Below are 14,758 nucleotides of genomic sequence, written 5' to 3' on the forward strand. Positions count from 1 at the left end.
CCCATCGCAGGTATGCTTCGCAATCCCTCGGCCCCGATCAGCCTTGTCAGCTCTTTGTGTGAGGCCCCAGCAGCAGCGGATCCTAAGAAAGTCGGAAATCACGCTGTGCTGACCGACAAGGCCGCCGAGACCGCGGGGCACTCTGGCTTCAGGCCTCGAATTTCACGGGGCGCTGACTCGTGCGACATGGCCCTCATTCGCCTGGAGCTCCTGTGACCACAATATGGGGCAGCATAACTGATCCTATGACTTCTCGCCGATCTCGCACGGTCGCTGACTGGATAAACTTGACTAATGGTCTGCAATGTCCTTCACAATAGGCCCAAGAGTCTGACTTTGCATCGGATCCGGATAGCGAAGCGCGAACCAGACTTCGTTTCGTGCTGAATCATTGCATCTCATCAGGTCTATCGACTCTCCACTCTTCTCGGCTTGATCTGCTCGCCACTCATCACTAACGAGACCTGGTTCACTTCCCCGCAGGATGGGACTGTATATCCCAGATGAGTCGGAGGTCTAGTCGCACTTGCTACCTCCGCAGCAACCGCCTGCAGGCTTGCTGGTGCCACCTGATATGCGTCAGCGTCTGAGAATATCGGCGAGCGGCATAATCGATACTTACAGCTGCCAGACTGCGCGTGGGCGTTCTGATCAGTCGCATTCGCCTGGGGCTCGGCCGGAGTAGTCACCTGCGCACTGCATTCATCAGTTCATGTCTCTCGAGCCGACGAGCAACGAGATGGAGAACACTCACGACGCTGCGGGGACTTGCGGGCTCGCGGGTTGCGCGCCTGGAGTCTGGTCGGCTGGGGTAGACATGGTAGTGCGTGGAAGTGAAGTTGAATGAGTATGAGTGAAAGTCTGAGTATAAAGATACTGAATGAAAGACGAGATACGAAAGAAGAATAGACCCTCCGATTGACCCCCTTATATATCCCTCACAAGCTGACCAAGACCCCCTCGCTCCACCTTCCAGCACCCTCCACTCCAGCGCTCCTTTGTCATTCCACCAAGGGGAACCAGGGGGTAAATGGCGTGATACAGGTGACATCATGACGCGGGAGTAAGCGAGAAGCTTCTTTTGAGTGTACGCTCCACCACAGCCTGACGCTAGAATGTGCTATTGAGGACTAAGGAGCTGGTGGCGGCGCGGCCCATGCTTCAAGGGGGCGCAAGAAGGCGCGAGGATTTCTAGCATGTACCGCGATGATTCCCTTTCATCTTCCCTGTACCGCATTGCTTGAGAAGATTCATCATCCCCTTGACTTGGCTGATGCTCTGGCCCATTCATGTCAGAGGGAAATCACACCCAGGGTTGGCGGAGAGGACGATGGTTCCTATGAATATGGAGTCATTGCAGCAAACACGTCGTCGGTATAAGCACAACCATTGTCCATTTCTCTATCTACCGTTAACCAGACCCAGATCCTACAAGTTGCCATCTATCCAAACGAAATCAATCCACTCTATCTTCGTCTATACACACCACGTCGCGAGATTACAGGATCCGACCCAAGCCGAGGGGGAGAGATACGTCCAGGCCGATGTTGTCGACGAGGCATTCCCCGTTCAGAACTTGTCCGAGACACAGGCTGAGGTCGAGGCAGATACCGAGGGAGAGGTTGTTGGAGAGACTGGACGTCAGCTTGGCTCGCGATCAGAAGAAGGGGCAGGAGAGAAGACTCACCCAGGCAGGCACTTGCACTCTCCATTCTCCTCAAACATGTCCACCCTGCAGCACACAGTATCCTTGAACTCCTGTCCCTCCGGGCAGGTAGGGACGTAAATCGGCTCAGGCTGCGGCTGTGGCTCGGGTTCGGGGGCGGTAGTGGAGGTAGGAGGAGCGACAGTCGATGCGGATGGTTCGGCGCTTGGTGTTGGGGTAGGTGTAGGCGTAGGTTCAATGCTCGAGCTGGGCGCGGCGGCTATTGCGAAAGCGGTAGGTGCGGGCGCGGCGCAGTCGTGCACTGTCTCGGTGGAGGTGATGGTCTGGGTGGCAAGCGCGGGCGCGGTGGAAGTGACGGTGTTGGTAATAGTGACAGTGACCACATCGACCTGATAATCAGCTCTGACCCAGTGCGGAGAAGTGAACGAAGCCGAAGCAGAAGGGGAGACTTACTGGAATGGTGATGACAGTCATCGTGTGTGACCTCTCCGCCGACTGCGTCTCCACCACCGTCTGCCACTCGGTCGCCGTAGCCATCTGTGTCTCGGTCTGAGTAGCAGTCTCCACCACCGTCTCGGTCTCGGTCGCCGTCGGAGCCGGAGCGACCGCTTGCGCCTCTACCTGCTGCTCCTCCGGTGCGGGCGTGGGCTCAGGAGCGGCCTCGGGGTCGTAGGGGTGGAGCTTGGCGGCGCGGTTGACTCCTGAGTAGATACCGAACTCCTCGTCCTCCTCGGGAGCAGGGACCGATTGGGCATCGACGACCTGGTCGCTGGGGGCAGGAGCTTCAACGGTGGGTGAGGGCTCGGGTGCAGGCTCAGACTCGATCACCTCGGGTGCAGGAGTAGGAGTGGGCTCCTCGACGACCGGCTCGGGAGTGGGCTCGGGCGCGGGCTCCTGGACTTCCGGCTCGGGAGTGGGCTCAGGGGTAGGTTCCAGCTCGGGCTCCGGGGTGGGCTCGGGAGCGGGAGCTGGTTCAGGCTCAGGAGTAGGGGTAGGCTCGGGAGCGGGCGTCTCGCTGGTGGAGGTGGGCTCAGCGGGAGCAGCCGGTACGGGGATGGGGATTGGGGTGGGCTCGTCGGCCGGGCCACAGAACTACTGATCAGCTTAGTCCCATGCGGATCATGCTGGGGGACGTCTGAGACGAGTGAGAGCGACTTACCCCATCAGGCCTCTGGTATGCCACCGGACAGTAGTATCCGCCTTGACCGTCGCATTGAGGAAGAGTGTGAGCCGGGTAGAGGTTCTCTTGCCCAGACTGGCGAATCTGGAACATCAGCTTGGTCTTCTTCTGGTAGCAGAGCACAGCTCACTTTGTCGCGCACAAGATCCAGGTTGACGCCAGCGGCCAGGCCCACGCCTCTGCCCAATCCCTCCAATGGCCCACCGCGGCCCTTACCGACCCACATCCCCCTCCCATCGTCCCCAAGACCGAGGCACGCGCAGACGCCCACTTCGACCAGATCGCCAAGAAGTAGCGAGCCGACGTCGGCACAGACGAGCTTGGTGGGGTTTCCGAGATCGAGTACGTCTCCGAGGGAGTCGGTGGCTGGGTCGAGGAGGTCGGTGAGAGGTGAGAGAAGGCCATCTAGAAGGCCCGAGCCGGTTCCGGGGGAGGTAGGGCGGCCGAGGAGTTTCGAGGGGAGACCGCCGAAGAGACCGTCATCGCCTTCGTTGCCGCCGAGAGGGAGGCCGCTGAGGGGAGATCCCTCGTCGCCGCCGACAGGAATGATGCCAAGAGCTCCGCCGTTACCGCCCCCGCCGAGCGGAAGCCCGCCGAGGGGCGCACCACCATCGCCGAGGGGGACGATATGCGCTAACCCGACTGGAGCAGAGTCGAGCGCATCGAGTGGGCCGTTCGAGCTTCCCAGGCCGAGTCCGAGACCGAGGCCGTCTCCGCCAGAGCCGCCGAGAAGGGGCGAGCGGCGGAAAGGGAGCGGAGCGGCATTGAGGAGAGGGAGGAGCGCGATGAGCGCGGTGATGGCGCCTGACGTAGCGCGCATGTTGGCTCAAGGACTGGTTGTGCTGTTTTAAAGAGGTAGGTGGAGCTGTCGAGCGAGGATGTAGCTCGAGCTTTGTCTTTGGTTGCGGATGTCGGTGTAAAAGTAGATGAGCGAAGTCGAAAGTTGCGTTGAGTGAAGTGTGGTGGTTAAGGGATGAAGGAAGGTAATGTGCAAAGCAGAAGTGAAGGGTGTTGAACAAGGGCAAAGTGAAGGGTGAAGATCGCAATCAAGCGGAAGGTGAACAAGGTGCTAGTACCCAATCGAGTACTGCAGGAGAAGGTAGAAAGTACGAGGGTAAGAAGAAGACGAAACGGACAAGGTGAAGAAGGGATAAGAGAAAGAGGAAAGATACTGCAATGGTGTTAGCTGGTAATATACGATGAAGAGTAAACAGACTCACTGTAGTGTGCAACCTGTGTTTGGCAGCCCCTTGGTTGCGACCAGCCCCGTCCGGCCCGCCTCATTCGGATCGACCACCGCGGGACCCATGTCTCGGACGAAGGCGAGGTGACGCGCCTCGACATGCCGAATGGCCGGCGGAGATGTGTTGTTGTTGATGAATGGTTGGTTGTCTCAGACGGAGCTGGAATGTTTCAGAATTTCCGAATCTGTGAGCGTTGGTGGCAAGTGTACTGTGGAGAGTAAAGCCACTGCGTCAACAACAGCAAGTCCGACGAGTGAGGGTCTAAGCGCAAAGCAGCTTGTCAGTATGCGTGAGCGGCAAAACCGGTCAGTTCGAGAACAGAACAGGTATCGCATATCCGACGCAGGGTATATCTTCGATTCCCCAAGTATATTATTCCGACAAGCTGGATACTATATCAGCCCATGATGGCCTTGATTATGATTAGCTACCCCATTCTATCATCCATCCCTATTTCCCTTCCGCCGTATCAATTCAAGAGATTGTCCTTTAGGTAACGGTGATAACGTTTCCGGCGTCATCCTTGAGCACGACGATATCGCAAGGGATGGTTTCGCCATTGTCCATGTATGTGAGGATGGTCTGGTCGATCGGGTCCACCCTGGAATGTCAGCTCGCATCTTATGAGAAATCAGATACTCGATACTCACTTAATGTTCATCTTCTCGACCCAAGATCTACCGAGCACGACATCAAAGTGCTCTTCCTCGCTGATCATAGCCTGGTGCTTCTGTGTCTTGCCGGCGACGGTGATAGCGACGAGTCCAATAGACTTCAAACCGGTGTATCCAGCAGTGCCCATAGCGAACTAAGGGTCAATTACTGCTTCTCTCGAATCCAGGTGAGGACTTACCTGCTTGGGGACGAGATTGTGCTTGATAGCGAAGGGGCGGGAGATGTAAACGCCGCGGTGTCCAGGCTTGAGCAGCATGCGAACTGGATGATCAGTGACTGTCCTCCATTGCAGGCGTCGGTAGACAAGAAAGGGAGAGGCGAATGGATGGAGTATGGGAGCAGTGCAAGGTGATAGCTTACCGTTCTTCGCACCGCCCACCGAGCCAAGTACGGTGCGCACTCCAACATTGTTTTGGAACTGAATGTCAGCTGCGATCTTTGCACTAACTCCCGCTAGTCGTGTCACCCTGCTTTTCGACCGCGCGCCCTGGCCCCCTGCTCCTGCCGCAGTAATTATACACAGATCGATTACAAAAGACAACTCACCTCCAGCCACTCCCTCTTCTTTGTCTCCCACAACGGCTCCGCATCATCATCCCCCCACTTGCTCCTGTGACTCTTGGCGCTCCTCACACTCGGGGCGAAGTGAGCCTTCTTGCCCTCCTCCTTATCGCCCCCGCCCAAGACATTCCCGCTATGGCTTGCCTGAGGGAAGTGGTGCCCCCCGGCACTGGCCTGACGATCTGAACGTCCTGGCCCTCCGATACCAGTGGGCTTCTTGGTCGGTGCGGCAACATTTCCAAGCTCCCTTCCGCTCGTCCCGGCGGGCTTGACATTCCCGCTGGCATAGTCCTTCATCTTGACGCCAGAGTTGTCCTGATCTTTGCCATCGCCGTTCGAGGTCCCGTTGCCGTTGCTCTTGGGCGCATCGCCATTAGAGGCCTTCTTGGCCTTGACGGGCGACTTGGTCTTGTCCTTGAGCGCCGAAGCGGCCGTGGACTTGCTCTTAGCCGGCGAGGCGGGCTCGGAGAAGTGGGCGTGGGCATGCGGAGGGTTGAGGTGGAATGTCGCTGATGAGGTGGAAGAGGGAGGATTGCGGGAGAGGAAGATCTCCAGATCATCATCTATCTGTCAGGACATCCCTTTAGCCTTACGCCAAAATCGTGGACATACCATCCTCGAGACTCCATCTCGACCCTTCGTACTCATACACCAAACCCGAGCCCTCCTTCCCCTCCTGTAGCGATGTAGCCTCCTTGCGGCTCAAGCCAGCTTTAGACGCTATCCGCGAGATGAGGCCCGCATGCTTTTCATCCTCTACAGACAGGTTAGCCCTGACCACAGCGCGCGTCAGCAAGATAAGAGCTCACCCTTGTGCTGGATCGCAAAAGTCTTGGACGGCGTGTGTATGTTGTACAGGAATGGCATGCTGGGCGAGTGCGAGCTGCTGTAGTGCTCGCTGCGGGGATGAGGGATGAGATATGGTACAACAAGGAACGCTCAAAAGCTGCGAGAGGGACGATATGAGAGACGGGAAGGGCAAAGTGGAAAGAGCAACAGCGGGGAGGCCGGATCGGGTGACGTCAGAAAGCCGGCACCCAATCCGGTAGATACCGGAACCGGAAATTCCGGATAACGGACATCACCGCTCGCTTACCTCGCCTACCCGCCTGCAGCTCCCTCAAGCTCAAGCTTAAGGCGAAGCTCAACCTTCTTCTCATCACACCATACCACCTCATGCTTCAACGTCACGACACGGCCGTACAGTAGCTACGCGATGCGAAACGCTCTGTACTGAGAAGAATGTGAGTGCTACTTCCTCCTTTACGAGACCCGAATGAAGAGAGCGACCCCAACGATGTAATCAAGTTTCTGGTAAACCAGTCCACCCACCCCAACCCTCTTCTGCAGCCGCAGAGGAGGAAGTAGTAGCTGTCCCACTCTCAGCTTCGGCTGAGGAGGGGATACAGGGAGGGGATGAGGATAGTAAGGCGAGACTGAGGGGTATGGTGAAGAGGATATGTGGTGAATGACCGTGGCGAGGGAGGAAGGGAAACCACGCGTGCGCGAGCTGACCTCTAAGGTCATATCTTGTTGTCCATATCGATACTCTGGGGGGATACTGGAGTACTACATGTACTGGTGTCTCATAAGGCCTAGAGAGTCGTCCTTTCTCCTTTGTCAAGAAGCTGATGGGGATGCGAAATCAACGGCTCCATTCCCATTTTCCCGAAGTATGGCTACATTATGAATCACTACTAAACACATTAACCCTTACCGTAGCTGTGTCAAGCTCGTCCAGCTTGCTCCCGCTTCAACCACTGCTCGTCGAACTCGATTGATGATCCTGGTAACTCTCCTCGCCAGATCATCCTTGCCGTCCCTACTAAATTCAAACAGAACCTGATGGTCAGCCAACGTGCGGCCAGAAGCGGATAATGAAACGGCTCACACGCAAGCCATGGCGATAACAAAGATGATGTTGAGGATGCCAAAAGCCTTCGAGGGGACAAAGGTCGCGAGTCTGCCAAAAGTCACGACCACGCCGGCTACAATGTCAATTTTGACCGCGTGTCTGGAAGGATGTGTGACTTACTCAGAGGGAACGTCCAAGACCACCAAGTCTGCTGATGAGCTTGACCTATGCGGGAGACTTACGAATTTCCACCTCTCCGACAGCGGTTTCTTGGGTTCTGTCCACAAGCTCAATACAGCCCATCCTACGAAAACGAGCAGCATCCACGCTGAGTGTGAGCTTTGACCTCCAAGCGAGCGGGCCTCCTCGCATTACCGACTTACCTGCCATTCCCTGGATATCAGCATGATATCCCACCTATCACTTCAGAGAAGGCTTACCAGTAACAAGAAGCTCAACAAGACCGAGACAGTCGCAATGACCCTCGCCGACTCGCTGACCGACGTATTCCCTGGTAACCCCGATAAAAAGTCAGTCTCCTCCGCGATGGACTGAATGGTCTGGGCGAGATTGACAAGTACTAGACTGGGGAAACCCGGCACGCCGACCGAGATGAGGTAGGAAGGGATGATATCGCTATTGTCAGCTAATCCTCAAACAGACTCACGGAGATGCTTTTGCGGTCGTCATGTCTTTGTGCATCCACACCGAGAGCTTGAGGAGGCCAACGAAGAAGCCAAGACCTAAGCATCAGCTAATCATCCCAACCACTCCCGGAAGGGACGCACCAGCAAAGCAGTATGCGAAGACCGCAACTGTTAGAGCTCGGGTGACGTGCAGCTCGACCAGCTCAGAGACGAGCGTACTTCCAATGACTCCAATGAACATCAGGGGATACACCTCCAATGCGTCTGGGGGACCTATCTCGGCGAGAGGTCGAGCTATAGTGCGTCTTACAGTTAGCAGCCGCCCAGCGCTGAACTTACAGTGTATTCTGCATGATCAACCCGATACATGCGGCGAGAAAGCAGTAGATCCAAAACCAGATCTCGCACGCCAGTGCAAGCCACGGCTATCGACTTTAGCTCTCGCTCGTTCCGATGCCGATCATGAGACTTACACCTGTATATGGCCCACCGTAGATCAAAGTCCCGATGATGAGCGTAGCCATAGCCACTCCCGTGACCGGGAACCAGACCGCCTCTTTCTGATCATAGAAGCTGTTCTTGAAGATCCGGGGCCAGCGGTGTATTCTTCGAGAGGTCATAGCGATGTTAAAGAGGTAGATGACGATGTTGGCAATGTAAAAGATACATCCTGGTGGATCAGCCCTTGGTCGTCTTGCGTCAGGGGAAGAGTGGAAGACGCGTACCTATGGCGTGTTGGCCTCTAAAAGGATATGGTATCGTGCTGATCACTACCGACATTGCTCCACACGCCAGATTCACGTTGAACCTGTAATTCATCAACTCCGCATCCCTTTCCGGCAGACAGAGGCACAGGTACTCAGGCTTGACCCAAGTCCACTCCCTTCCCGCTTAGTAATAACACGATCGGAGGGAGACCGAGAATGCGCGGGGCTTGGGACGCGCCTGACAGGTACTGTCGCTGAAGGCAGGTCAGACTCACATCTGCCATCCCCAATTCTTTGCCCACTCGATTTTTTTGACCCGCTCGATGTTGCCCATTATGGTCTCTCAGGTAGATGTTCAACAAGCCGATACCTGTCACGACCTGTCCATGCTACAACAGCGATGCGCACGACGTCGTCGTCACTGGCCGAAAAGCTTGGGAGGGCGCGGGAAGGCGTAAACACATGCCGTCATTACCCCGCATCGTGTGCCGCTTGCGGATGCGGGGTACCGTATCTTATCGGAGCCGGATCTGGGCTTCGGATTTGCCACGGACGAGGTCAACGTCGCAGAACAATATTGGTACGGCGCTCGCTGTCATGAGACATCGCAGTGAAGGCTGAGGGAGTCGAAAGCGGTCTGAAACAGTGAATATGCTGCGTCACTTCTGACAGCGTCGGGCTTTGCGGTGCCATGGGGATGCCATCTGGACTTACCATTGCAAATCACGGCTCACGATATTGAGTCACCCGTACAGCACGTCCAGCAGAGACCAGATCTGAGGACCCCATCCATGATGCATGAGGCTCCGTGAAATCTGAGCTGTACATAGGGCGCGCAAGACTGCGAATGCAAGATCGTCAAAGGTCGAGGAACGGGGTAACGTAAAAGGATCGAGGCCCTACGTCATGATCGAGCCTAAGCTAGAGATGGTAGCTGGCCAGATCAAGATTCTAGCCGGTCGATGCCTTCGTTCTCTCGACTACACCTCATTATAACTCCCGCATAGTATAAGTAGCCAAGCCATGTCCAGTCTCACTCGCACTTCGCTCCGGGCTCTCTCACGTGCTGCCCCTCCCACACGAGCAGCATGCCTCGCTCATATCCGCTACTCTTCGCACACCTCCTCCGGCCCCGCCAAGCCGCACTCGGTGCAGACTCCTCTACCGACCAGCGGAACACCATCTCGTCCACCAGCAGACAAGATGGTGCACATCCAGAACATCTCAGCGGAGAGCTCCGAGGTGCAGGAGTTCCGGCGCGTGGTGTGGACTGGGAAGAGCAGCCAGCTGGTCTTGATGAGTGTGCCTCCTGGAGGTGATATCGGGGAAGAAGTGAGCTTTTGTTTGCGCGATGCAAGTACAGGGCTGATGGACAGGTACACCATGTGGATCAACACCTGTTTTTTACGGCCGGAAAGGCAAAGGCGGTGGTAGGAGGGGAAGAGAAGGTGGTTGAGGCTGGGGATCTGGTCATCGTCCCTCAGGGAGTCAAGCACAACTGTGAGTTGCTTTCAAGTGGGTGCGGAAGAGCATGTACTGACTTTGCAGTTGTGAATGCTGGGCCCACACCCTTCACGCTGTATACGGTCTATGCACCAGCGGAGCACGACCCAAGATCGGTACACAAGACCAAGGAGGAAGGGGATAAGCTGGAAGATGAGGGGAAGGACGAAGCCCCCAAGTGGGCCAAGTAGCTGTATGCACCGTATCAGAAGTCTCTATCGCTGCCTGATGTCCTCTTGGTACTACTTCATCGGGGTCATGGCTCTCATCAGTACTGCAGCAGCTCAACAGACCCCTTCATGGTATGGCGCTCTGTCCTAGCCACGTGGGCTCGGCCGAGCCAAGCCCGAGTCCCCCTCCTTTCGCCATCGCCCTCATCTATGAACTGTACCTTATTGCTATTCACCTTCACCTTCACTACCGCCCTCCCCTCCCACACGCACACACAAGCCTAATCTGCTCCGCTGCTTCTGAGGATCAGGTACAGGGCGCAGGAACGGCGCGTCATCGGCGGCTCAGTAGCTTGTTGTACCTATTCATCTCGAGAGCCGGAGGGGATCTTTGCGCAATAACAACCTCAAGGCTTGAGCGTGCTCGGAAGCCGGAGTGCTTGCGTAGGCCATCTCCGCGAGAACAGCTAGCGGAAAGCCATTCCTCTTCGCCCTCTTCTCCTTCACCACAAACGCACCGCTATCATCATGACCAGCCAGGACTCGTGGTCGACATACTCCTCCTCGTCTTTCCTCTCACCCTCAGTCTCGACAGACATCAATCGCCAGCGCAATCCCCCTCAGCCGCTCGCTATCGCTCATCCCACTCCGATGCACCCCAATTCTCAACATCTACCGGTCGCTCCGCCCACGCCCTCCGGCTCGATCTCCGACGTCGGCATTAGCGCAGTAGCCAGCGGGTCGGGCGTGTCTGCCATGCTGCAGCAGTCGAGAGCCCCTTTGACTCCCGCAGCTAGTCCAGGCAGCTCTTCTGCGCAGGTACTGTGGGGTGCGGGAGAAGGGCAGGCTGCTGAGAGTAGTAATGAAGAGGGAAGTGGAGGACTGGGTGCTGAAATGGCGCTTGAAGATGGACTGAGGGGGATGTGGGGTGAAGGGGGAGTCTCAGCTCAAGCCGGAGGACCTCCTATCTTGGGTGGGTCACGCTCTTCCCTGTGGTCCTGGAAGTAGTAGGCGCTGATCATTTCCTCTTCTCTACATCGGCTCCTATAACTCTCACTCTTCTCGCTTCCAACCTCGCTCCTGGCGAGCAGACCCGCAAACGCTGATCAACCACTTCAAAATTCTACCGCCGTCGCTGCGCTTCACATTTCTCAGCCTCCTCGTACCGTCACTCCGGCTGGACGAAGCGTTGATCGTGTCGCGCAGGATCGAGCCAAGGATGAGGCGGGATTTCCTGCGGGAACTGCCGGGGGAGCTCGCGCTGCATTGCCTGAGCTTCGTGAGTTCGATTTCCTGCTTTCGCTCTTCCGCGGACAGGAGTGGAGTACATGAACGAAGCTGGAATTTCTGCGCTTGAGGATGTGTATTACAGCTCTTGCTGACTTTCAGATTACTGACGCGCACACCCTCACCCAAGCCGCTCAGGTTTCACACCATTGGTACTCGCTCCTCCAGGACGAACAGACCTGGAAGGATATGTGCGACTGGCACAGCTTCACGCCCATTGTTACGCCATTATCGTCCTCCCGCCGGCCCAGCTCATCTCGAATCACCGCGCTTGTCCCCACGTCCGCCGCGACCGAATCCAGCAGCACGACCGCCGCGATGGCAGCTTTCGGGATGGGCCCGTCGAGCTGGCAGAATCGTAATCGCACCGTGGTGGGACCATTGCTCCGCGCCGACCCTAATCGCAATGGGTCTAGCTCGGCCGGTGGTCAAACGTACTATGTACCGCAGGGGATGCCGGTAGGGCCTCATCCGGCGTTGAAGGGTGGGGATCGGCGAGAACCAGGATTCAAGGCGCAATTCAAGGACGCATATCAGACCCGTATGTCCGCATGTGCCCGCTGTCGGGGTGAAGCTCATTTGCAGAGCGGAACTGGATGCAGGGCGGGCGAGTCCTCAAACAATTCATCGCTGTCTCTGAAGATGATGGCGTTGTCACCTCCCTCGCTATCAACAACCACTGCATGATCGTCGGGATGGCCAACTCCAGGATACACATCTTTGACGCCCCTACTGCGCGGTACAAGTGTACTCTTGTCGGCCACGAGCGGGGCGTATGGACGCTGGTGCTCGTCTCCCCGTCCACGCCGGAACCGGGTGATGATGACTACCCTACCTCATCCAGTAGCCGATACTCGACGCCTATGCCGGCCACCGGGCACAGCTTCTCCCGGACAGCAGGTGGCGGACGCGCAAGCACGCGGTATCGAGACGACGGGCTGTCTCGGCGGGCGAGCACCGGTGCAGGGATCACGTCCTGGCAGACCCCTCCGACCCAGTCGCCCAACCCGAATCCCCAGGCGGAATCGGTGTATACCTATCAGCCCCCAATTATGGGCTTTGATCCGACCGCACCGCCTCTTCCGTCCGCCGGACCCAGTTCGGCGGGGTATGCGGTCGGCCCAGCTCCGACGATCGGTGGGTTTGGGGTGTACAGATCGGCGTCGTCAGCTGCGACGATGCAGGAGGGGTCGACGTGGGTCGCTGGACCGCCAGGGATGGGCGGAACGGCAGAAATTCCACCGTCTGGCGGATCCGGCGGAAGTGGGAGCAGCGGTGGAAGCGGATCTGGAGGGGAAGGGGGAGGTAGGGAGAAGACGGTACATCCCACGAAGAGGACGAGGAGCTCGGATGTTTGTGGTTCGGCGAGAGGGTGGGCGGAGAAGGGGATGGGGTCGCGGCATTTGGTCGTCAGTGGAGGATGCGATCGGCATGTCAAGGTGTGGGATGTTGCCACTGGGTAAGTCGAGCTTTCTTCTTTCGGCGACTCTGACTTGCCGATACCTCCTTTTGGGTCAAAAGGCTGGCGCAGCTCATCACATCCATCCTCTTCTGCCTCCACCATCATTATTATTTCTCGTCCTGTATCAATGACCTCCGGGCCCTTTCCCTCGTCCCGCAACCTTTACTTCGTTTTAGTAATGCCCCTTGGTCCCTCAGCTAACCCGCAGAAATTGCATCCATTCTCTTGCAGGACACGACTCGACCATCCGCTGCCTCAAGGTCCTCGACCGGCGCCCCATCGCCATCTCCGGCTCGCGGGACAAGTCGCTCCGGGTTTGGGACATCCACAAAGGGGTGCTCCTCAGGCAGTTGGTCGGGCATACGGGCAGTGTGAGGTGTGTGGAGGTTGCGGGGCAAATGGCTGTTTCGGGGAGTTATGATAATACCGCAAGAGTGAGTTAAAGTCAGGCTGTATGGGTATGGACAAGGCTGGGTAGGAGAGGGAGCAGGTAAGAGGAGATGGTGATCGTATTATATTTAGGAGGGATTCAGGCGGGCTGAATGGCGCTGGACTTGTAACATAGCGAGTCGATCGAGCGTGGACTGTGTTGAGCGCCCATCCGAAGCCATGACGGAGGCGGAGACACGACACGAGGTATTTCAGCTGACGAAACAGGTCTGGAACGTCGATACGGGAGACTGCATCCACGTCCTCCACGGTCACTATCACCAGATCTACTCCTGCGCTTTCGACGGAGAACGAATCATCACCGGCTCATTAGATTCGACGGTCCGCGTCTGGAGCGCGGCTACAGGGTACGTCCTGTCTCAGTCCCTCCGCTTGCCATCCAGCTGACCTTCAGCGACTGCCTCGCCCTTCTTCAAGGCCATACCTCCCTCGTCGGTCAGATCCAGCTCATAGGCGACCGTCTCTTGACTGGCGGGTCTGACGGGCGTGTCATCGTCTTTGACCTCTCGACATACGAATGCCTCCATCGACTCTGCGCGCATGACAACTCAGTCACCTGCCTGCAGTTCGACGACCGGTTCGTCATTTCGGGCGGGATGGACGGGCGGGTCAAGCTCTGGGATATTAGGACAGGGATGTTCATCCGGGAGTTGACAAAGCCGTGTACGAGCGTTTGGCGGATAGGGTGTAGGGATGACCGGGTCGTCATTCTCGCGCAGAGGGGGACGAGGACGGTATTGGAGGTGTTGACATTTAGACCAGGGGAGGTCATGGGGAAGACGCTGGAGGTGTAGATGCGAAGTACAAGTTGGTAGAGGGGTGCTACGACCGGGTGCGGGTGGTGTAGTGGAGGGGAAGGGCGGGGAACTATCGTGCTTTAACATAAACTTGCTTGTTCAATTAGTAATCATATTTCAACTTAGAATAGACCTCAGGTCCATGTATCTCACTCACGCTTAGCCCGAAATCTGCAAGAGCAGTACTGACCATGCGAGCGAGACACAGGAAGGGAAAAGACGCGCTAGTCCGGGCAGCTGACAATGTCACAGCCGTACTATGCGCTCCACCTGGAGAAACGAGCGGAATAGAGTTCGCGCGGTATCGTACATATCGAGATTGAGCACATCCCAAGGACTAGGCTTTGACTTCCTTACAGGTATCAGGTATACAGCAGCCGGCTGGGTAGGGGAGCACCATCCCTCGCTTGGTACAGTATGCTGGTCCAAAGGGTCGCTCATACCTAGAGAGGGGCCACAGTATGGAGGTCGTGAGTGGGCCGATAGGCTGCAGCAGCTGCTGGTCGACACGAGCTCGCTGGATCCAGGTGGTGACGTAAGCTGTTTCAGATTTG

General features: G+C 56.9%; 5 protein-coding genes across 5 annotated transcripts; 2 read left to right on the forward strand and 3 right to left on the reverse strand.

Moving 5' to 3' along the window:
- Nucleotides 1-1,498: 1,498 nt before the first annotated feature.
- MKK02DRAFT_30675 (uncharacterized protein) lies at nucleotides 1,499-3,666 on the reverse strand (the record flags this gene model as incomplete). The annotated part of the gene is made up of 5 exons (XM_053088105.1): nucleotides 1,499-1,634; nucleotides 1,688-2,055; nucleotides 2,120-2,758; nucleotides 2,826-2,930; nucleotides 2,977-3,666. The coding sequence occupies 5 exons, from the start codon at nucleotides 3,664-3,666 to the stop codon at nucleotides 1,499-1,501; spliced, it is 1,938 nt and encodes a 645-aa protein (XP_052941916.1).
- Nucleotides 3,667-4,579: 913 nt separating this feature from the next.
- MKK02DRAFT_20978 (uncharacterized protein) lies at nucleotides 4,580-6,193 on the reverse strand (the record flags this gene model as incomplete). The annotated part of the gene is made up of 8 exons (XM_053086343.1): nucleotides 4,580-4,691; nucleotides 4,741-4,898; nucleotides 4,944-5,026; nucleotides 5,126-5,183; nucleotides 5,312-5,419; nucleotides 5,453-5,889; nucleotides 5,939-6,082; nucleotides 6,136-6,193. 8 exons carry the CDS (start codon nucleotides 6,191-6,193, stop codon nucleotides 4,580-4,582), a joined length of 1,158 nt encoding a protein of 385 aa, XP_052941917.1.
- Nucleotides 6,194-7,053: 860 nt separating this feature from the next.
- Nucleotides 7,054-8,869, reverse strand: MKK02DRAFT_41285 (voltage-dependent anion channel; the record flags this gene model as incomplete). Its single annotated transcript, XM_053091505.1, has 12 exons — nucleotides 7,054-7,168; nucleotides 7,218-7,314; nucleotides 7,362-7,389; nucleotides 7,424-7,509; nucleotides 7,565-7,574; nucleotides 7,622-7,817; nucleotides 7,849-7,924; nucleotides 7,970-8,133; nucleotides 8,168-8,253; nucleotides 8,302-8,498; nucleotides 8,554-8,636; nucleotides 8,811-8,869. The coding sequence occupies 12 exons, from the start codon at nucleotides 8,867-8,869 to the stop codon at nucleotides 7,054-7,056; spliced, it is 1,197 nt and encodes a 398-aa protein (XP_052941918.1).
- Nucleotides 8,870-9,738: 869 nt separating this feature from the next.
- MKK02DRAFT_35548 (RmlC-like cupin domain-containing protein) lies at nucleotides 9,739-10,229 on the forward strand (the record flags this gene model as incomplete). The annotated part of the gene is made up of 3 exons (XM_053089199.1): nucleotides 9,739-9,867; nucleotides 9,912-10,035; nucleotides 10,084-10,229. 3 exons carry the CDS (start codon nucleotides 9,739-9,741, stop codon nucleotides 10,227-10,229), a joined length of 399 nt encoding a protein of 132 aa, XP_052941919.1.
- A 1,093-nt stretch (nucleotides 10,230-11,322) lies between these two features.
- Nucleotides 11,323-14,201, forward strand: MKK02DRAFT_20944 (WD40-repeat-containing domain protein; the record flags this gene model as incomplete). The annotated part of the gene is made up of 8 exons (XM_053086337.1): nucleotides 11,323-11,487; nucleotides 11,598-11,922; nucleotides 11,995-12,036; nucleotides 12,081-12,280; nucleotides 12,830-12,954; nucleotides 13,166-13,391; nucleotides 13,615-13,754; nucleotides 13,802-14,201. Coding segments are annotated over 8 exons (1,623 nt in total), but the record flags the coding sequence as incomplete, so codon positions are not given.
- Nucleotides 14,202-14,758: the final 557 nt, after the last annotated feature.

The sequence above is a fragment of the Dioszegia hungarica genome (assembly GCF_025882075.1).
Source record: "Dioszegia hungarica strain PDD-24b-2 chromosome Unknown MKK02contig_31, whole genome shotgun sequence".
In the NCBI taxonomy this organism is placed as follows: Eukaryota; Fungi; Basidiomycota; class Tremellomycetes; order Tremellales; family Bulleribasidiaceae; genus Dioszegia; species Dioszegia hungarica.